Source organism: Coloeus monedula, assembly GCF_965178545.1.
Source record: "Coloeus monedula genome assembly, chromosome: 15".
NCBI lineage: Eukaryota > Metazoa > Chordata > Aves > Passeriformes > Corvidae > Coloeus > Coloeus monedula.
The window spans coordinates 3,326,693-3,349,999 of NC_138795.1; the positions used below are offsets into that span (position 1 = coordinate 3,326,693).

Below are 23,307 nucleotides of genomic sequence, written 5' to 3' on the forward strand. Positions count from 1 at the left end.
AAACCAAATTAGAAGGTTTGAAGTTCCTGGGCGTTTCTCCTGTCGCAGCGGCCTGGCCACCCCTGGGAGTAACAGAAAGAAGGAAAATGACCGTGGGGAGGCCACCATTTGTCCCAGTGCCGGTTTCCTCCTCCGCAGCTGCATCCAGAACATCATTACTGGGTGCCAGCAGCTTTGAATTGCTGAAATAGAGATGAAGACACATCCTGCCCTGAAAACTGCTGCCTTCCCAGTGCCCACAGCAGACACCAGGGTTATGGGCTGGGAGCCCGGCTGAGGAAGGGATGTCCGGCTCGAGTGTGAGCAGGGGGTGACAGTGACATGCGGATACTCCTTATCTGGCTGCTAATGCACTTTTTATCTCCTCTCCTAGGCGTGAGCGATGTGGCAAGCCTCTCGTACTTGAGCGACCTTCAGAACGGCCTCCTGAGCCGGCGGTGTTGTCCTCACACACGGCAGGTTATTGTCCCTCATCGCCAGGTTTGGGGGCATTCGTGTGGCTTGGGTTTCTGATAATAACCCTGTGACAACAATCCAAATCCAGCGCAGCCTGGAGGAGACTGATGGGAGACCTCACCGTGGTCCTCGTATGGGTCACACTTAGGAGATGGACTCGATGATGCTTGGGGGTCCCTTGCAACTCAGAATATTGTGTGATTCTGTGATTTTGTGGTCTGCAGCTTCCTCAAGAGGGGCAGGGGAGGGGCAGCACCGATCTCTGCCCTCTGTGACCAGTGACAGGACCCGAGAGAATCGCTGGAGCTGTGTCAGGGAAGAAAATTGGGAAAAGGTTCTTCACTCAAAGGGTGGTTGGGCTTCCCAGGGAAGCCTAACACAGCTCAAGGAGCGTTTGTTTGGAAAACGCTCTCAGGCACACGGCGGGGTTGTTGGGGCTGTGGGGCGCCAGGAGTTGGACCCTGGCGATCCCAGCGGGTCCCTTCCAGCACAGGACATTTCATGAAGTAATTAATGGCAGTAACTGTGCGAGAAATGCGAGCCACCCCGAGCTGAGCCGGACCTTCAGGCGAAGCGGGCGGAGGGAGGCGCGGGCGGCCCCGGGCGCTGCCCGCACAGCCCAGCCCGGCCCGGCCCGGCCCGGCCCCGCCGGGGCGGAGCGAGGCGGAGCGGGGCGGCCCCGCCGCCTCCCCGGCACCTCGCCCGCGGCGCCGAGCGAGGCTCTTCCGGGCAACGGGGCCAGGGCGGCGCGGGGCCGGCGGCTGGGTGAGTAGCGGGGCCGGGGCCGGGGCCGGGCAGTCCCCGCGGGGATGGGCTGTGGCCGCGGACGGGCGGAGGAGCCAGCGCCGGTGGCACCCCCAGTGCTGTACTGGCGACCCAGGCAGGGACCCAGCTCCATCTGCCACCTCAGTCCCCTTCACAGGGACCCAGCCGCCCGTGTTGCTCCATCCCCTCTACGCGGGACCAGACCCCCGTGTCACCTCGGCCCCTCCGCAGAAGCCCAGCCCCATCTGTCACCTCTGTTACCCCTGCAGAGGCCTTGATCTGTTTGTGATCCCTCTCGCCTTCACAGGGGTCCAGCCCCGTCTGCCACCTCTTTCCCCCCCACAGGAACCCAGCCCCATCTGTCACCCCAGGCCCCTCCACAGGGTCCAGCCCCGAATGTCCACCCGGCCCCTCCATAGGGGACCAGCCCCGCGCGTCACCTCTGTTACCCTGCAGAGGCCCTGAGCTGTTTGTCACCCTATCCCCTCCACGGGGGTCCAGCCCCATGTGTCAACCCATCCCCTCCATAGGGGCCTAGCTCTGTGTGTCACCCCTGTCACCTCCCCAGGCTCCCAGCCCCATGTGTCACCCCATCCCTTCCTCGGGATCCCAGCCCCATGTGTCCCCCTGTCCCCGTGGAAGCAGGGCTGGACACTGGCAGTGCAGGCAGCCGGCACTGGGGGGCTGCCACAGCCCTCTCCTCCCTGCACATGTCCCTGCTTCCCCAGCCGCTCCCAAAAGCTGCCCCTGACCACTCACTGTCCCCTGAGCAGGGCTTTGTGTCACAGGCATTGCGCGACAGCGGCGCAGATTCCAGGCCTGCAAGAGACAAGCCTCCCTGCTGCAGGATCATCCTTTCCAGGGAAGGAACACGCCAAATAACTCCAAGGTCAGACACCTAGTAGCCAGAGACAGAATTTTGAGTATTAATAATTTTTTTAAATTTATTAGATTATAAATAATTTATTGTTTTATAATGGTGGGTGGGGTGAAGATTAGCTTTGTACCAATGTGCAATTAAAATATCACTGTATGGAAAAAGATACATGAAATAGTGAAAAACTACAGAAGAAGGCTGTGAATATACCTGGGGTAGAGACAAACCTCCTGCAGTTTATTGGTGGGGGTTAAAACACAAGGAGCAGAAACAAGCTAGCAGCAACCAGGACTGAAATAAGTCCTAACCTTGGTTAGCAAAGGAGGTTTATTTTCCTTACTGTGGAGATGAGGCGAACACGTGCGGCGTCTCTGGATGTGCCTCGTGCAATGGGAGAGGGAAGTGGCAAAGCAAAGCTGACACAGCTGAGCTGGCTGCAGGGACCTCTAACATCTGGAGCTGGCTTTAATGCAGAATGATGAAATCTCTGGTCAAGTTACACGCCAAAGATGGCTCCTGTTTTGAGGAGAGAGCCCCAGCAGCAGGCTCATCTCACCCAGGCTGCTGCTTTTGTTGCTAGGCTACAAGTGGGATGTACATTTATAAGCAAAAAAAAAAAAAGAAAAACCAACTATCTTGTAGTGTTGCCATGATTTGCCTTCTCCAGCATTCCTTTTAGGATTGCAGTAGGAAAAATCATAGTGCAGACAAAGATTTTTTTTCCCTCCTGGTGATTTAAGTAGGCGTTTTACTGGTAGAAAACCAGTTTGCTTTGGGAAAGAAAAACTTGGCAAGTGGCTTTAACATTTGGTGTAAGTACATTGCATCAGACTCCCAGTCATCAGCTGTGCTGCTTATTTCAAACTGTGGCAGCAAATGCAGTGCAAATAGAGGAATACCATTGCTTACAGACCCTGGTAAGTCTCACATGTGCTCTTTTGCCACCACACAAAAGTGCTTTTTTCCCCTAAAAGTCTATTAGTTCTTCCCATTTGAACTAATTAACTGCCATGACTGACATCCCTGGAGAAGGCCTTGTGTTCTTTTCTTTGCCAGAGCAATTAAAACATGGATTTGCCTTTCTGCTGTTGCTTTGCCAATGTGTTGCAGTTTTAAAGTAGAACAGGTCATTTTTTCCTAATCAGAGTGTGGTTTATTTCCTGTCTTTTCTCCTAAGCCAGCATAGCAGCTCTTTGGGTGGGCATTGTGGAAAATTGGGCACTGGAAAAGAAAAATCTTGAGTTTGTTCAGACAAAGGAGCCCCAAAAAAGGAACAATATGTTCCTTGAGGAATAAAGAGGCCTAGCAGGACCCCTGAGTATTTCTCTATCAAAGTGGCATGGGAAATGTTTCAGAAGAACTCAGCTCTGCAAAAACAAGCAGCCATGGGCACTTTGGTTTATAAAGAGAAGGAAGAAGAGAAGTTGTTCTCCCCATTTTATCGCAGCAGTTACTTTTCTCAACCTCAAGATTTTCCAGGCTGCATCTCATTTCCCAGAACAAGGCACTGAGATCAGGACAGTTAAGGGACTGGACATCCTGGACATCAGGTTGTTAAGGGACTGCTTTAAAGAATGGAGATGCAGGGGCCTAAGTGTGTCAAATCTTACTTTTGTCTCTCCCAGTGGGTCTGCACATGAAACATCAGCAGTACCTGGCTCTACCTTTTGAACTATTCCTATTCTAAAGAATCCTAAAGGATTCTGTGAAGAAAGAGGTTCTGCTGTTACCTTCTATTTTTAGTGGGTTTTCGGGGAGAAGCCTCACTGTTGTTTTTTAAAAAAAGAATTCTTAGTTGCCTCTAGAAGATTTTGTGAATCGTTATCCGTCCTGAGCACCTTTACATCACCAGAACTTATGGGTCTAAGTCCTGGTAAAGGACACCACAAAAGTTATACCTTTCAGCATTTGTGCAGTCTGGTTGGAATTCTATTTTAAGCTGAATTACCGAGCAAATCCCATGCTTTGTAACAGAAGGTTGCAGGTTGCAGTTTGGGCGTTGGGCACCAAGAAGTCAAATGTCACAGTGAGCATTATCACAATTATATCTGCTCTACTTTTGGATGTAGAATTCTCTTTAGACTTCTCCCTGGGTTCACAGTTACCTCATCATGAAATTTCCTTTTCTGTCACTCTAGTCCCAGTTTTAGCTGATACTGTCAAGAAACTGACGAAAATTCTTAATTGTGGAGTGCAGTTTTTCAAGGCTTGGGTTAAAACACAAGGTGTCAGTAACATAAGAAAATAGAAATGGTTCCAAGGAAGGTGGCAAAGCTGCATTTCATCATTTGTGCACTACTGCATGAGTTTTAATTGCCCAGATTTTCCCAGATCATTTGCCCATCTGGATAATTCAGTCATGCAACACAGTTTTAAAAAAAAAGATGAAATATCTGGGTTGCTCAAAATTGAGTGGTTTGTTACTGTCTGAAATAAATTAAATAGTCATTGCTACTCTTCTAGCTGTTGCTTTGGTTTGAAAAGTGGTTGCATGACCTTCAATGTGATGTTTAAAAGATGAACTTTGTAAAGGAACAGCAGAGAGTTGAACTCCTGATAACTCCTGAATCTGCATTTTGTATAATTGCTGCAACTGCTGTTGTTAACCTTTAAACAAGGTTTAAAGTCTTCTGCTATTGCTGGTTCTGTGGAAAATCTAAGCGTAGCCTTTGTACTAAACCTGTTGATCAGACTTTGTGCAGGTTTTGTATGTAATTATTATGTTAAGAGAGGCCACTCTCACTTATTCTTAAGCTCTTTATTCCCTCCAGTTAATATTAATATTAAACTTCAGAGCTGGCAGATGATTCCATCTGATCAGAGAGGGCAAGAAATTTGCCATGGGCAGGGACACCTTCCACTAAACACGGGTACTCCAAGCCCCGTCCAACCTGGCCTTGGACCCTTCAGGGATGGGGCAGCCACAGCTTCTCTGGGCAACCTGTGCTGGGCCTCACCACCCTCATAGGGAAGGATTTTTTCCTGATATCCAATGTAACCCTACTCTGTTTCAGTTTGAAGCCATTCCCCCTTGTCCTGTCACTCCAGGTCCTTGTAAACAATCTCTCTCCGTTTTTCCTGTGAGCTCCCTTCAGATACTGGAAGGCCACAATGAGGTCACCCCAAAGTTTCCCTTCTCCAGGCTGAACAATCCCAATTCTCTCAGCTTTTCCTCACTGGAGGAAAATACAGTCGTGTGTTGAGGAAAAACTTTATGAACTCACCATCAGTTATGACTAAAAACTTGGTCCATAGGAGGAGCCACACATGGATAATCAAACCTCTATCAGTGCTGGGGAGACAAACAGTGCCAAAAAATGTCCCTGGTCACGGGAATGCCACCCCCCATTATTGTTCAGTCACTGGAGCATGGCAGGGCCCCGGGTTTGCCCGGGACAGCTGATGCTCAGCCAGACAATCCAGCAGCACGAGGCAGAGTTCAGCTGCTCTTCTCCGTGGGCAGTTTGGATACAGCTGCTCTAGTTTGGAAACTGAAAGGGTTTAGTGATATGAATGTGCCAGAGAGCATAGTCCGTCCTTTATTGCTGATTTAATTTGCTGGGGAAAACAGCTGCAGGGTTTCCAGGTACAAGTGGTTCTATTAAATACCTTTCTAATTGATCTGTTATGTGAAGTAGTGAAAATACGGATCATTTTCTCCCTTACTGCATGTTTTCCATGAGAGTTGGTAATTGTTTGACTGCGTTACGATGTCATTTTTTATCCTTTCCAGTACTACTGATCCTTCTGTGTGAACATAACCTCAAACTGACATTTCTATATGGATTATTCCAAAAACTGATGTGTTTGTAAAATTCATTTTGTTTCCCAAATCCTCTGTTAATGGCTTCGTTTGTGGAGAAGAGCAATTGCTTGGGCAATTTTGCTGCTTCCACCTTAAAATTCAAGGTGCTGTTGATTGAAAGTTTTATCCTATTTCAGGATAAGTTGGTACTTACTGGACAGCAGCAGGTGGAAACAATAAATTCAGGTGTTTATATATAGGCACTTTAAATAATTAAAGGTTAGGTAGTTTGCCTTTATTAGTTGACTGTAACAAAGCAAACAGTTTTATCTTTGTCTTTATCTTTATTGTGCTTTTGCTTTCTAGCTCCCTTGCAAACTATCTACTTATCTCAAGGTTCAGATGGATTTACTTAAATTTGATTTAACCCTAATGTCCTTTATTTTTTCTGTACTCAATTCGATTATGGATAATGAGAACTTAAATCTTGGGCACACTTAGTACAGGTGGAAAATTATATCACTGAAGGAAGTGGAGTTCCACCCTTGACAAAGCATTGTAGTTAAAATAATAATTAAATCTTAAGTAGTTTTATTACAGTGCTTTTATTATGAGCATTTGAATGGATTGTGCAAACAGCAGCACCCCTCTGAAATGGTATCTGAAAATTAAGGTGACAGGTAGGTAAAAATAGTGTTGCAGCAACTTAAATTGAGGGTGTTGCACCTATTTCTTGCAGTTTTAAGGTCTCACTGTTAAAATTAAAAATTAAATTTAAAAAAAGCCATAGACTTTATGGTGATGACTCTATGGCTGTTAGACAATACATTGATGAAACTATTTTTGTGCAGTCACCACTTTATAGTTGGACATTTTGTTTTGTAGGAGGATCCCTTTGAAGTATATCAGTGTTTTATGAGCTTATGGTTTTGCTTTATGGGATTTATTTCCCTTTTCAGCATTTACTAATGGGGTCTGATTAGTCATGAGTAGCATCATACAGTTTCTTTAAAACAAGAAGTGGGGCCTTTGTTGTAAAAGTATTTTGCTGGAAAACTTTTTGAGTTTTCAAGACAGAAATTGCCTGGTTCTCTCAGGCACTGTTGTAACAGGTCTGTGATTCAGAGTCCCGTGACTGGCAAACTCAGCCACCTTTTTTACTTCACTGCAAGTTTTATGTGTCTCCAAATCATATTATTCTGAACTTTTTTACACTCCCTTGTATGTGTGACATCTGCCCTTTATCTGTGGGCATTGGTGGTCTGGTTTAAGCTCTTTAGAGCAGCATTGTTCCTACTTACCTGCTAAAAGTGCAAGTCAGCCACATCATGGAAAAAAGAAAATGGGTTTGTGTACTTAAATAGCTGCAGCCTAAAATGTAAACCCCTTTTTAGAGGAGATTTAGCCTTTTGCAGGGTGGGCAGCTGTCCCACCCCCCATCCTAGGCAGGATTGAAGGCTGTATGTCCTTTATTAAGATTAGTAGTAGTAAAGTCCACGTTCTCTGTTCCATCTTCCTAAACAGAGTGATTTCAAGCCTGAGTTTTAGTTGTAACACATGAATTAATGGATGTTTTCCATTTTCCTGCTAGGTTGCTTTTTACTGCTGCAGCAGCAATAACCCTGTTTCGTAGATTTACAAGGAGAAAGAGAGACCAAAGCCTGTGCTGACCTGTCTGTGGTAGCCGTCTGGCTAGCATGGGTAAGAGCAGGGAGAAAGGCATGGAAACACTCTGGGAAATCTGTTCCAGAGCCCAGTCACAGCCAGGGCAGCAGTTCTGCCTCCTGTGCAGGGCAATTGCCGGGCTCAGGCCCTGCCCGTGGCTCTGGTGCTGCTGCTGGGCCCCGGAGCAGAGCCCGGGCCCTGCCCTGAGCCCTCCCTGCAGCCAGGGACACCCAGGGCTGAGGGCCCCTCTCAGCTGGGGCTCCTCTCGAGGCTGAGCAGCCCCGGCTCCCTCAGCCTGTGCTGGGCACGGAGCTGCTCCAGGCCCTTCCTCAGCTGCGCAGCCCCCGCCGGCCCCGCTCCAGGAGCTCCCTGGCCCTGCTGGGCTGAGGAGCCAGAGCTGGGCACGGCACCCCAGAGGTGCCCCCAGGCTGGGCAGAGGGGCAGGATCACTCAGTGACCTGCTGGAAATGCTCTTCCCCATGCACCCCATTGGCATTCTTGGTCCCCAGGACACGCTGCTGGTCATGGACAGCTCATTGTCCAGCAGGGTTCCCAGAGCTGCTCTCCAGCAAGTCACCCCAGCCTGTGCAGGTGCAGGGGTTTATTTACCCCCAGTACAATCTTTCTGCTGCATTAGTTTCCTGCCAAGGCAGTGAATTCCATCAGCACACCTGGGTCAAGGAACATCAGAGCAGATACAGAGTAGATGAAGTGGGGAGGGGAAAGAGACAGGATGTGAATGTGTTTAATGTTCTGTGTACTGTACATCCACTTTTTCTGATTGTTTCAGACTGAAACAATCCTGAATTGAACCATGAACCATATGCAGTGAAGGGAGATCCTTAATGTTTAGATTTCTTACCACTGAGGGACTTGTGTTTGTGGACAGAGGTATCAGAAGTAAATAAAGGGAATTCAGACACAACCGAGTAGTGTGTATGCTAATCAGAGTGAAAAGAAAGAACTGACCAGAATGAAAAGAAAGAAAAAAGCTTCTATGGATGCACTGCTTCATTCAGCATTCATTAGACAGCTTTAACCAGATTATCATAAGCTATCCTAACAAGTAGCTTTAATCTTTATTGATGAAACGGATAATTTAATTATAAAAACATTTACACCTGAGCTTTCCTACAAGTAAGGGAAGCAGTCACAGAGCAAGTTACCAGTCCTAATGTCCTGATTTGTATATTTATTTTGGTGGAAAAGAGGGTTTGAATAAATAAGTGCACTTGCCTTCATAGGGCTTTGCAAAACCAGCAGTTCCCATTTTAGACCAGAAGATGGACTATTAATTCACAACACAGCACTGTTCACAGGAGGGTGTTTTCAATGGTAAAGTACTAAGAAAAGGAAATGAAATCTAAGGAGCATCTCCTGTTGAGATGCTGTGCATGAGAGATCTGTTCTCCAAATCTGTCCTGAGTCTTTTTTTCATTTCCATGATCTCTATTCATCCTGCAGCCTGCCTGGTTGAGAGAGGTACACATGAAAATAATCCTACTAATAAATAGTGCTGTACAATAATGAACTTAACAGTGAGGAAAATGTGAGTGGAAGAAGGGGGAAAAGGCTAGTTTCTCCTACTGTACCAGATTTATTAGCCTTCTGCTATCTTAGAATCACAGAATGGTTTGGCTTGGAAGGGACCTTAAAGATCATCTAAAATTGGATCTTTATTTATAAATAGATAAATATATTAAAATGTATTCATATAGATCCAATTTCCTGCTGCCATTTGAACAAGCATTATTTGGAGGAGGATTTTTTTTCACTGGTTGTTGAATATGTTGCAGAAATTTCTCTTAAGGAAGTTAAAATTCATATAGCTTGTGCTATGGAGGGACTGTTCTTCTTTCATTAGATGTTGAAGTAAACTTAATCATCCTGAAGTAATTTTTACTTTCCTGGGCTTTATGCTGAATGCACAACTCTGTTAGTTCAGTGTCCTTCATTGTAGTTCTTTAACCATCTTTGAAGTATCATTAGGTCTGGTCACGTGTTCATAATGTGGCAGATTGTTGCATTACATAATCTCTGTTTTGTTAAAACATGGATTTAGAGAAACAACATTTATTAAAACAAATTGGTGGGTTCGTGTTCCTAATTTTTGGTTTGTTTTGCTATGCCAGAAGAGTTAATTGGATTTTATTAAATATTTCATCTGTCACTGCACTTTATAGCACTTCAGGCATCTCTTGAAATAGTTGATTTCTCCTTCCCTTCAATGCATTATTTTCAACAAACAGTAATTCATCACTGAAATAAAGCACTTTCTGATCAGTATGTTGTTGTTTAGCATGTTTGTTTATTAATAAGTTTATGTGCTTCCTTTGCATCTGCCTCATCCTCAGGTATTTGTACAAATGTAATAAATACTGTATAAATGCTTGGGGGCACGAGACACAGAAGCATTTCTGTAGACGTGCCCCTTTAAACCTCAGTTCTGCAAATTCTTTGGTGTTTGTTCTCTGGGTTTTTTACTCTAAGTGTGGCCACTTTTCATCTTGCAGGTTATAGATACTTTAGGAAATGAGTGGAATTCTGAATTGCAAATGTTGATGTTTTCTTGGCAGAGCTTTTGAAGATGTCAGCAGATATACCATTAAATATTAATATCAAGGAGCCCCGATGGGATCAAAGCACTTTTGTTGGACGAGCCACTCACTTCTTCACTGTAACAGACCCCAGGAATATTTTGTTATCTGATGCCAAACTGGAAAATGCAAGAAAAATTGTGCATGATTACAGGTATGATATTGCCTACTTCTACTGCTGACCCCAAAAAAGTCCATGTCAATGATTAGTACATGGTGATGTATTTAAAAGGAAATATTTAAATCATTGTATTCATTGCACCACTTCTTATTCTTCAGAGCTTGAAACCCTTTTTTTTTTTTAAATCAGATTTACTAATGGATGGGGAAGTTGTGCCCCTGTTAAGTGTCCTGAAATGCAGAAGTGTCTAATTCTGAAAATAGTATAACAACAAAGCTTAAAACTTCCTCTTAGGTGTGGCATTTGGAGCAATTGGTTTTTTAAATTCTCTCAAAGTGAATTTTCAAAGTTTCACACTAACGATTTTGCCTCTACATTTTAGCTCTAAAACCTAGTGCAGGTTTGAGTAAATAGACTCGGCCAACATAACCACTGCCTGGAGTTCCAATTCTTTTTGTCTCACCAATCCATTTAAAAGCTGAAGAATCTCTCCAGATTATCTGAGAGTCTCGATTAACTTATGGTGAACATCCCCAAATCCTCTGATGCCGCATTTCTCCCAGGAATTTGCAGCATTTTATAACATTTGTGGTTTTTGCTGTTGTCCTGTTTCTTAACCTGTCCCAAGACAAGGTATTGTGGCACCTGGCTTGACAGAAGATGAGTTGTGGAGAGCAAAATACATCTATGATTCAGCCTTTCACCCAGACACTGGGGAGAAGATGTTCGTGATTGGCCGCATGTCTGCCCAGGTCCCCATGAACATGACTATCACAGGCTGTATGATGACCTTTTACAGGTGAGTGGTGGCAATATAGCACATAAAACATTTGCCTGCTAATTAGAGAAGTGAAAATCAATGTTATTGTCAAAAGATTTATTACGAATACTTATAAATGTGAAATTTGCTGCTTTTTCTTTCTCCGCATTCCCTTACACTGGTTAATGGTTCCCTCTAAAAGTAGTTTTGAGATAAGCCCTTAGCCCCTCTCCCTCACCATCCCACTTTCCCTCAAACTGGGAAATGTTCCAGAATCCCATCTGTGGAGGACAAAGAGGAGATCCCTGGGAACTGCTAACCTTACAGGCGTGCAGGATGTTCTGTCTGCCCCGTGAGTCTTTGGAATGCTTCGATCCATCGGTTGTGGAGTTTCTCCAACTCCCCTGCAATCCCTGCATTTCCTCAGTGGTTCTGGAATCTCCAGGACAGTGAAGCCCACTGAAGCAGAGCCAGTGTGCTCTTTTAGCAGCTCAGTGTTAGAAACACTTTTTGACACAGCTTGCAGGAACTGGTGGGAGCTCAGAGGAAACAGCAGCAGCCATTTGGATGCTGAGGTTTCACAAACTCCTGACACACACCCCACTTTTGGGTTGTGCATATAAACATGGACATATAAACATGTGCATATAAAGGTGGGTGTGCTTTAAATTGCACTCAAGAATATGAATCAAACCCTCAGCACAGCTGCCCACTCCCAAGCACTGCCTCCTGTTAACTGCTCCTTCTGTTATTATCTATAACACCTAGAGGAGCTCTCTGCCTTTTCTTTGCATTATTATTCAGATTCAAAACTAGGTGATTTTTAAATTCTTCTAGAAGAGCTCTTATTGTCAAGTCAGTATCTCACTGACTGTATTGTTTCATTCAACTAAGCAAGAACCTCTGCATGGTTACTGCTTTCTGTGGCTTTTCTTGATTTGTCATCATTTTTTTGTGCTGTTGGTTCAACTGTGAGTTTAATAATAACAATTACAATTGTTTCTCTTTTCAAGAACGACACCAGCAGTGCTTTTCTGGCAGTGGGTCAACCAGTCCTTCAATGCTGTAGTAAATTACACGAACAGGAGCGGGGATGCCCCAATCACTGTCAGGTCAGGCACTGAACCTCGTAATTCTGATGAGTTTAAAAGTTGCTCTCTGATGTACTTGAACATGGTTGGGTATTAAAGTTTGGTATGAGACAGGAATAAGTTTTTCATCTGTACTAATTCTTAGTTTGATATGCACAGATGAGAAGTCTGAGAATGACAGAGCTGAGAACTCCATTTCTGCCATTAAAGACAAGCCTGAGCACCTTGATCATGAGCACTTAACAGTGCAGGATTTAACAGGAGTCTGTGTTTCAGAGCTCAGTCAACCATTTGCAAGTTTTCCTCATCGGTTTGGTGTCCTACCAGGATACTTCTAAGCTGGTATTTTGTGGGGCACTTTAGTTGTGTCATTGTGCCACCTTCTCAGTGCCAGCACACTCCACACGGAGGGTTCATTTACAAAAAGAGATTCCTTCAACTGGTCTGTGCTTGTTTGTACTTGATGGCTAAAAAAGAGACTAAATAGATGCTGAAAGCAAGAAATCACAAACTGAGGAGAGGAGAAATATAGAAATTCATCCTGTGAGAGTGGTGAGGCCCTGGCACAGGGTGCCCAGAGAAGCTGGGGCTGCCCCTGGATCCCTGGAAGTGTCCAAGGCCAGGTTGGACGGGGCTTGGAACACCCTGGGATAGTGGAAGGTGTCCCTGCCCATGGCAGGGGGTGGAATGAGATGAACTCTAAGGTTCCTCCCAACCCAAACCATTTATGATTCTATGAATAGAAAACTGGAATTGCAGTACTTGACTTTCTGGTTTTAGGGCTGATTTGCTTAAACATGTCTGGGAGCAAACTATGGATTCAAACATATAGAGACACCTCCTAGCTGGGAAGTATGTAAAGTGTGGTTTGGGGCAGGTTGGGTTGGATTTGGGTGTTTGCAGCATAGCTGGTCTGTGTGGGGGGGTTTGGTATGTTTGATTTTAATTACTATTATAGACGTGGCCTTGGAAATCCAAGCTGATTTTACTAGGTTAAGCAATTAGGAAATTAAATAAGAACTAATCCTTCAAGGTGTTCATTCAGACACATGAGAAAATGCTGAACAGGCAGCAATGCACAACCAGCAGAACCTGATTCAGTATTACAATGTGGCTTGAATATGATTTTTACTGCTAGTGAAATAGAAGTGTTTAATTCAGTGTCCCATTGTGGATCTTCCATCCCCACCTTACTGCAGTGGCACAAAAAAGCCTACTTAACTTCTGGGGGTGTATAACGACATGTGTAAAGTGTAATTATTTTTCAAAGTGACATCAATGTCTCTGTGCATGTGCAAACATTTTCATTTCTGTTTTAGCCAGCTGGGAACAGCCTATGTTTCTGCCACCACGGGTGCTGTTGCAACAGCCTTAGGACTTAATTCACTAGCAAAGGTATTGCTGGTATTTTTTTCCATTCTTACTGAATTGTGATGTCCTGTGAGAAGCTCACAGCTCATTTCTCCTCTGGTGTATCTCTGTCGTGCACAGCTCCCACTGTGGAGTTGTAATGAATGTTGTAATCCTTTCTTTAGATCCCAACCTTGTTTTTTCCCCATGGAGATGGGTTTATACATATCTGTCAGACAGCCCATGCTTGGTTCATGCAGACTCTACCTAATAAAGTGCCATTTTTTCCAGTTTCTTTTTCACATCTCAAGGCATCTAATAGCACTTGAAATTAAATTGGAGTTGTAATTACACTTCCCTGTGATGCTGCTAAATTCAGAATGGTTTTGTCACTCTCCTGCCACTACTCACTTTGGAAAGAAGCATTTATGACTTATTTCTTGTTTGAATCTTGTTCTACCTCTGCCCCACCAGTGAGTTTTCACTGAAATTCAATATAAAGGAAATAAGTCTGGTCTGTCATTAGCAGATAAAGCATTTCAATGAAGACAATGATTATATACCTTTTTATTTTCCTTTTTCTCCCCTCCCTGTGTGTTTTACAGCGTGTCTCACCTCTTATAGGGAGGTTTGTTCCTTTTGCTGCTGTTGCTTCTGCCAACTGCATCAATATTCCACTAATGAGACAAAGGTAGGAAAAAGAACAATGATCACTCATGCTAGAAGAAAAGATGTTGCTCTGTTTGTAGATCAGCAAGTTACTAAATAAAGCACATTTTATATCTGTAGCTTGTTTCAGAACTTTGCAGAAACCTCATGCATGAGGTTTTGACTGGTTGTTTGTAACAGGTATAAAACAGAACGTGTTCATTCTCTTCAGATAAATATCCAAAGAGTTCTTCAGTCTTGGATCTCCAATCAATTACTGGTTCCTTCAAAACTTTGATCACAGGGACCCCTTGAATACCATCTACACTTTGGAAAAACACAGTCATTTCAAAAATGGTGCTTCAAATGCCACCTGCAGAACTTAGTCATAGAAGTCAGGCTCTGCAGTTCTGTTTAATCATCGAGGTGACAAAAACATGCAGTTTGTCAGAAACAAACTTTTTTTTTGTGTTGTGATTTGACTAGGAATAAGAGCAGTAGTAAGGAACAGCATATTAAAAGTATTCTGTCTACTATAAATACAAGCTTATGGGTGGAAAAGGGTTTAGAGTTTGTATTGATGATGGAAGTTGATCTATGGTAGTATTTTCTATAAAATCTGAAGAGAAGAATAAAGGCAGCCCTCAGGAAATCTGCTGTTCCTTCTGCTTGTCCCAATATAACACCTAACCCTGCACTTGAGCAAAAGATCTGATAGAGAATAATGCAGTTACAGAAATGTGACTTGGCTTGTGCCTCCTTTTATACTTTCAAGTATATTCTTCGTGGTTGAAATGACAACTCAGACTAGAATGCCAGGGGGGAATTTTCACAGAGCCTTCTGTTTCAACTCAGTGAAAATAATCTTCCTGTGTTCCATGAGCTGTCTGTCAGATAGGACAGACTCCACTTGCAGAGCAGTCCAGAAAATTCCACTTTTCTGAATTGCTTTGTGAACTGACCTCTCCCTTCTGTGGAACACAGAAAAAGCACATCTCCTTTCTTCCTCCTTGGAATGCTGTGAGCAGACTCAAGCAGCAGATTGCGGTTACAAATACTCAGTTGGTAACTTCTCAATATATTTTTTCTTGATATTTCTCTACCTTTTGAAATTTTTTTTGTGCCAAAGAGCGTTACAGAGAGGCTAACTTAGAAAATAAAATACAACATGTAATTGTTATAATTGACAATTTTAAGGGACAGAGATAAGGTGACCAAAAAAAAGGTGAAAAAACAAGTTCACATCCATCACTGCTTTATTTTTTACCCCTTATTAAACAGGGAACTCAAGTTTGGAATTCCTGTCACGGATGAGAATGGAAACAGACTGGGTGATTCATCCAAAGCAGCTCAGCAGGCAATCACCCAGGTGGTGATATCCAGGATTCTGATGGCTTCTCCTGGCATGGGTAAAGATAAGTCCTGTGCAGTCCTGATTATCAGTTCCAGCTGTGAGAAGGAGATTTCAGTTCTAGCCAAGTGATTTTCCTCAGAGGCCAAGTTACCTTACAGTTCCCCAGGCAGTGTTTGCTTTTCTGTTGAGAACTTCCCCAGGGAAATGTGGAAACATCCTCAGTGTGTTACACTGAAGTGCAGCAGAAAAGCTCCTGGGATGCTTGTGCAGAAAAGATACAGATAGCAAAGGAATGGGAGCAAATTCCACTTGCTTGGAATTGGTTTAGGTGCTCTGCCAGGGCCAAATTACTGAGCTCAGGTTTACATGTGAAATTGCAAGTTTGCTCATTGGGAGAATTCAGATCTGTAAATACCAATCCAGCTGGCAATGTGAAATGAAAACTCAGTGAATGACAAAAGGCTGTGAAAATTGTGTTACAGTATTAGTTCAGCTAAACAGAAAATGAAAACAAAGTGCCTTTCTCTCTGAGGTTAATGCCTTTTTTATCTTATTTGCAGCAATTCCTCCCTTCATAATGAATGCCCTGGAAAAGAAAGCCTTTTTAAAGGTTAGTCTTAGATAATCTACCTCAATGTATTTCATATCCTAAGTTAATATTTTAATGACATTTAAATACTTCCTGAATCTTCATATTTGCCTCCCAAACACTGTGGGAGGACATCCCTGTAGAACTTGCTTTACAGCTGTCACTTTCCTTCTGTCTTTCTTAGGGGTAACTTGGGTTTTTTATCACAGTGTAAGGTAACATTGAGAAAATAGGAGCACTCTTGTTACTTTTATAATTGTTCTTAAAATGCAGATTCTTCCTGTGAAATAAACCTTCCTTGTACTGAGTTTTCTGGGGGAAAAAAAAACATTTTAGTAATGCTGGTTTTTTCAAGATAGCAGTAAGGAGGCTTTGCTTAGCTGCTGTAGTAACAATCTGAGTATGGAAACAAAAATTATGGTAAAAATCTCTTTTTAAAATGATCCTTTAAAATTTACTGGACATAAAGTGCAGGGTAGGCACAGAATGGGCATTCTTAAACAAAAATTCCTTATTTCCAGCATCTTTTTATGCTGATGTAGTGTGAAGTCAAACCCCTGGTGTTGGTAAATCCATAACCTACATCAACATAATGCACTGTGTGCATGAGAGGGTAAAGAACAATAATGGAATTAGTTACAGGGTTGTCTAAAATAATATTTTAGGGAAATAATATTCAGGTGAGGAGCCGTGTAATTCTTTACCAGTAAAGGGAGTTTCATCCTCACTGCTGATAGCAGTGATTTAATTACTGATAAAGCAAAGCCTCTGCCTGTGAGACCCACCCCAGAAGCCTAAGAAAATCTGTCTCCTTCCTGTTAGAAAAAATTAGGGAAAAAATCATGGTCTGAGTCTCCAGACCCTCCCTTGGAAAAGTTTGTGTGGGGACAAGCAGGAGAAGCAGGGGAAGATTTTGTTTGGAATGGTTTTTTTTGTCTAAGATAAAGTTTTAAAAGTATTTAAATTTTATCTCTTACTGTTTCTGCCCTTCCTTTCTCTTTCACAGAGTGAGATTACCCAGTTAGACACCCTGTTTGGAAGTGTTTCTGTATTTATAAGTCAGGAACAGATTGCCTGGGATAGTTGTGGCTGCCCCATCCCTGAAAGTGTCCAAGGCCAGGTTGGAAAGATCTTAGAACAACCTGGGATAGTGAAGGGGGTGGAACTGGATGGTCTTTAAAGCCCTTCCAACCCAAACCATTCTGTGATTGTCTTGCAATCTTAAAACTTTTTTTCCCCTAAAGTGCTTTGCTTTCCTCCCACTTGTTAACAGAAAACAGTTTTGCTCAGAGTGTAAAAACAGGAAATGTGGCATTTGAGTTTCAGGGTAAAAATCAGTGTGTGCTGCTTTTATCTCCTGGAAGAAGTGAGCCTGCAGGGCATCCAAACACACCACGACTTGTGATGCTGTGATCTTCTTGAGAATGTATTGCCTGGAAAATTAACCCTTGTTAAAAAAAAATTTAGGGAAAAAATTATTTTGTTTGTATTTGACGTGTGAGAAATGTCACAAATGCTATTAACTCAGCTGGAAAATACATTTGTGAAGAAGTTGCAGCAATCCTCAAAATCTGGAGACAAATACCTGTTGTTTTTGTGTGGCGTAATCAACATAAGGGTGTTGTAAATTTTTCAGATCAGCCAAAATGAGCGATTTCTGCAGTGACTACTCAGTGGTCTCTGGTACCATCCTGGCCGTTTATGCTCACCTGTCCTCTCCCTCAGCCTCAGAGACTGAATGCAGGTGAAACACTGCTCTGCAGCTAGCCAGTGGTAACACCTGGTAGAGATTAGTATTAAACCCTTTAAGGAATGAGCTGCATTTTTAACAAGCAGCTTCTGCATGTCCTCGTGGAGTTTGAGAAGCACCATCCCATCCCAGCACTCCAACACCACCCCCACCCTGCTTTACTAACTCACTACCCTTGGCCTTTGCTTCACTACCACTCTTGGAAATAATTCCTGACTGCTTGCCAAAGCCTATTAAGCAACACACAAGGCCAAAAAATAGGCAAATGGTTGTGAATGATAAAAGAAAATAGAAAGCTGGCCTGCAGTAAGACAAGAGAGAGGGAAATACTCCTGGAATGTTGGTCTCAGAGCAGCCTGTCATCCTCTGATATGTGGAATAAGATGTAGGTCATGTAGCACTACTCATCCGCCACATTCCCACTGTGTTTTGCACCAAGACATCGGTGTGAATTAACAACATTCCCAGAAGTTCTTGCTGGAAAATGCCTCAATGTTCTTAGAACATAAGCACATATTTACTGCTTCAAAAAGAAGTTGCCTTGAGAAAGTATTTTTAACTGTAGAAGTTCTTTCACCATAGGTTTCAGCAGCAGCTTCGGGGCCTTTTTATGTAATTATGCAGCGTAGCAGTGATTAGGCTGCATAATGTCCATTTTCATTATCCCTGTGGCTGTACTCCTGACCAGTTCTGTGCAGAACCAAGTTAATTTACCTGCTGCAGCAGGAGGATCCATAAACAACCTTGCCCTGAGGGTTTATAGATTTTACTTACAGGTAACTTTTCTAAAGAAATAAATTGGTTTTTTTCCATAGAAACTTAGGAAAATTCCAATCAACATGAAAGTTTGTGTTTATATTGCTACTCTTACAGCTTTAACTACAGTTTCTGTACAGTTCTGCATATTGAATTAACATCCAAGTTGATTCTAGAAGTTTCCTCATATATCCTTGAAACAAGCTCTGTGAGGTCTTTTAATCTGCAGCTAAAATCTGTATTCAAAACAGTTACAAAACCAGAACATAGGGCCTTTGTCTTCAAGCATTGTTCTTGAATGTCTTATGCCCTGAAGTCCTCCATGCATTCCTAATTTCACAGTCATTTCATTTATTTATTTTTTTGAAAACAGGCATAGCTGGCCTGGGAAAGCTGACAGATTTTTATGTCCAACAAAGAAAGGAGGCAGTTAGAAAGAAGCTGATTCCCCTTATGGCTTTTGTTTGCTTAATTATAATTTCTCCATTTTCTCTGTTTGCACTAACCACTAAAATGTCATAAAGACATCTGGAAATTAAATGCTAATTCATTGGGAACTGCTTTCTTCCGGAGTTAAACGATGGTTCTCTAACACAGTGAATTCTTCTGCTCTTTCTCTTGTATTTTCTCCATTTTCTCTCTTTGTGGGGGTGTGCAGCCTCCATTTGAATTTTGTTTTATGGTTTTGCGTTGTTCCCTGGGCAACTCCAGTTCTTAATTCTGACCTCCCAGTGTTACTTTTTCCTCACCATCTTTCTGGATTAGTGCAGCCTGGTAACATTCTTGAAAAAGAAAGGCTGTAATTCAGATCAAGTTGGCAAAAAATGTTCCAGCACATAAACTCCGTGTTCTTTGCAGAGTCTGTATTAGACACCTCTCTCTCTCTCTCAGATCAATGACTAACTCTGACAAAGGCATGAAACCATTTATTCCTCTCAGGACACCTTCCAACAGCCTTTTTTAGTTATAAAATTGTATTTGGGGCTTTTCTGTTACATCCCTTGGGTCCCACACTCCCACTGCAATGCGCAGCGTCCCTCTCCCTCCCTTCTCAGAGGCAGTGCAGGGTTTGGCTTGTGTTCACCACCTCTGGGCATGGACTCTCCCAGGGTATGAAATGTAAAGCATTTGGGGTGAATTTGTCTCAGCTGAGGGTCAAATGGAGGTGTTTAGGGAATGCCAGAACAGCAAAGCTCAGCTGCCTTCACTCTTCGCCCTTCTCGCTGTTGTTCTGTCCCATTTGTTACCTCTTGTTGCAGGTTATTGCTGAATTACACAGTTCTTCCTGCACTCATTTCTGGATTACAGATTGACAGCAGGAAAAAAAAAATTAAAGAAAAGAGAAGCAGTCTTCTACATTGTTTCTTCTCCCTCAGGCTCTGGAGAAATTTTACTCCACGCAGGCTCATTTTCCCTGCCTCAGACACTGCTGTGACCTCCCTCAGCCCTGAGCTTTGTCCTCCTGTGCTTTCTACATTTCCTTTGTCCATTTCTACTCTCAAACAGTGCCCAGCTTCTGCTCACCACTTTCTCCTCTAACTTCAATATCTTGAGAAACTCTTCTTGCAGAAACAAACATCATCTAGTGTATCAAGTGATTTTTATCTTTTGAGCCGTTTTGTTTTCAAGCTCCCTTCGTGCCCTCATTGGCAGCTGGGTAGATGCTGTTCTTAGTGTAGCAAGAGGCAGCAGTGTCCATTGAAAAGTTCTGGGTTTACTTCTTTAGTAATGAATTTCAATTAACATTCTACCAATGAGAGAGAGTGGGTTCCTAAATAATTTAAAAATTTCTTGGCACTTATTCAAGTTCTGCAAAAGTTACAGAATTAATGAGGAATATACTAAAAACACATCCATGGGTTATGTGTTGCTTTCTCAGCTTTGTTTTCCCAATCCTTCAACCCTTTTTTCCTTCAATAAGAGGTGAACTCCTGCAGAGCTGGACTGTTGCCACAAGGAAAAAGTTCCTGCACATCAAGGGAAATCATATGACAGGAGAAAGGGCTAAGAGAGGCAGGTTTACATTCTGACTTGACATCTCCCTTATTTATGGCTGGTGGCTCCAGTTGCAGGTTAAAACCATTTGATGCCACCAAAGGGAAGGAGCTGTAACCAGACCGTGCTCTTCCTTGGAATGCCTGGGTGAAATTCCCTGTGCCCTTCAGAGGTGTGGCAGCACCACTCCAAATTTCAGCTCTGTTGTTGCTGTGGGCTTGTGAGAATCAGAGAAAAGGCCCAGGAGCAGCTCCTGAGTCAAACAGCCACACTCTCATTGGAGTTTCTAAGGGACACTTAGGGTCGCAGTGTACATTGATTCCCCTGGGAATTTCCTTACTGCTTTCCAAAGGGATTTGGCTCTCAAATGAGCTCAGCATGAAGCCACGCTGGTCAGGGTTTTGCCTTCACATCTAAGAGTCTTTTAGGTGCAATCTGTCTCTTGTAAAACAAGAATTCCAGGAAGGTGGGAAGCCGGAAGAAAAGACTCCACACTTACGGTGTGTGGTTTTATTTCCAACAGAGATTTCCTTGGATGAGTGCTCCCATTCAAGTTGGATTAGTTGGAATCTGGTAAGTGGTTTCTTTGGGCTGGGTCTGCTATCTTAAGAGATACTTCTGAGGGTTTTGAGAAAGTAGAAATATTTGCACTTTTTTTAAGGAAAAAAGGTTGTGAGAGTTAATGAGGGCATAGCAGTTATTTCCATCTCTGTAACTGATAAAATATCATGTTAAAAACAAAAAAGCCGCTAGCAGGGAAGAAGCTGCCAAGAAAAGCAGAGGGAGGGAGAAAGGGAGTGGCAAAAAAAGGAATGTGGCAGCTCAATTAGAAAAGATGCTTTGGCTGTTGCCTCTAAACAGTCAGTGGAATCTCATCCTGGAGGTTGATGGATTCTTGAAATATTCAGTTAATAAGGTTTAATTTGCTGTGTTCTGGCATTTTCTGTTGTCCTGCACTCAAATGTAAAACACTGTAAGGACATCAAATGGCAATTTTAGACACGTTTGGGAGCATGGTATTGAAACATTTAGTGCTACGTGTAGGTAAATGATTTAATAAGGGACAATGCAGTGAGAAATAAAAGTTACACAGCACTTTATGGAACTTTACCTCACTGTCTACAAAAAAAAAAAAAGCTAGAAAGCTTTTTACCTAAATCATGCATAAGGTTTTTGAATTCTCCTTTAGCACCCTAAATATTGTAAACCTGATTTTGTCTCCTCTAGTCTCGTGTTTGCAACTCCCCTGTGTTGTGCACTGTTTCCTCAGAAAAGGTGGGTACTGCTGTGACTTGTTCTCACTTTAATGTTACTCCAGATCCATTCATGGTGCTGCACACAGACACAAACAAGGGGTCATTGCCTGCTCAAGCACAGTTTTAATTCCCATATAACAAAGGTGATAAACAAGAGAATATACAGAAAAGTAATAACTATGTTATTCATCAGTAACATATGATAGTTGGTTACAAACCCCAGCAGCTCAAGATGAGTTCTATACAATATATTCATGTCCAGTAAGGTTATAGATGCATTAAATACAGTCAGAGCCCATTTTATTTTCAGCTGGAAACTCTTCTAGTTATACAAAACAGCACTGGACTATCTGTGCTTATTTGTTATTTGATTAATATTTTTCCAGACTCTTTCATCAATACAGAAATAGCTCAGTACTGAAAGCTGTCTTAGAAACAATATTCATTATAGCTGAAATCATTGTGAAATCTGAGTTACTTAACAAAAATCTTAGCTCAGTATGGTATGTAATACAGACAGGGCCTTAAATTCAGCTGTCCCTCTCATTTTAATAGTGGTTGTCTAAACAAGCTGCCAGATGTACCTTAAACAATCCAAGCTTGAGCTGAGTCCATTAAAATACTGAACAACTAAGGCAGCTTTTGACTTCCAGGAAACAATAGCCAATTCTCAGCATTGTTTGAGTACAACAAAGCTGTCTGACACCATCTGTCTCCCTGCTTGGCCTAGGACAGAGAACTGTGGTAAACACGTGTCACTAGGCTACCTGGAGATGACTTGACAAACCAACCCAGTACACATGCTGCAGTTCTTGATTTCAGTCATGGCTCTCCAGTTCAAAGGAAGATTAGACCATGAACTGTGTTCAGGAAAGTGCAGCTGTTCAAATGACCTGGCAGCTCAATTGACTTTACTGTGAACCAGCTCTCATAAAAAAAAAAAAAAAAAACTTTTATTCAACTGAATAAAATCAGGTAGTAAGTTAAATAGGCAAATACATTCTATTTAATAAAAACACTCTGAGGAAGGTAAGTTTCTACTGCCAGCAACAACCTGAGCAATGAAGCAGATCCTTATCCTCATGGTAGTAGCAACAGCCAATTTCCTGCCTCCACAGACTCCAGTGCCCTTGGAGCAGGGATTCATTTGCCCTGGTCTGTGAGCCTGCTTCCTTGATAAGATGTTTAAAAAGATCTGAAAACTCTTTTAACAATGCGGGATGTTTCACCAGATGCATTGTCCATCTTATTTTCCCTTCTGCTGCTTGCTTGATGTAACCCCTTTACTGTTTCTTTTGCTCAGTTCTATGTCGGTATCGCGCTTGGAGCCAGAATTGCAAGCCAAGATCCGAGAGAGCAGCCCTGGCCTAGAACGTGTATACTTTAATAAAGGATTGTAATTCAAGGAAGGCAAAGTATCTTTCAAGGAGAAACTTGTGAACTTATTTTTTGAATTGTGTGCCAACACAGACAAGAATTCACCTTTATCTTGTCCTTCTGTTAAACCAGTTTGATCATCTGCATTATTTTAT

At 42.8% G+C, this 23,307-nt stretch overlaps 1 protein-coding gene across 2 annotated transcripts; it reads left to right on the forward strand.

The window, feature by feature from the left end:
• Window positions 1-1,114: 1,114 nt before the first annotated feature.
• On the forward strand, window positions 1,115-23,175 carry SFXN1 (sideroflexin 1; the record flags this gene model as incomplete). Of its 2 annotated transcripts, XM_082291654.1 has the most annotated exons (12): window positions 1,115-1,221; window positions 2,010-2,110; window positions 10,085-10,259; window positions 10,855-11,025; window positions 12,000-12,098; window positions 13,397-13,472; window positions 14,033-14,118; window positions 15,357-15,484; window positions 15,990-16,039; window positions 21,043-21,092; window positions 21,747-21,794; window positions 23,079-23,175. In XM_082291654.1, the coding sequence occupies exons 3-12, from the start codon at window positions 10,096-10,098 to the stop codon at window positions 23,173-23,175; spliced, it is 969 nt and encodes a 322-aa protein (XP_082147780.1). In that variant the 5' UTR covers window positions 1,115-1,221; window positions 2,010-2,110; window positions 10,085-10,095. The 2 variants fall into 2 exon arrangements, with proteins under 2 accessions (XP_082147780.1, XP_082147781.1); XM_082291655.1 differs by lacking the exons at window positions 21,043-21,092; window positions 21,747-21,794; window positions 23,079-23,175 and adding an exon at window positions 17,655-17,751.
• Window positions 23,176-23,307: the final 132 nt, after the last annotated feature.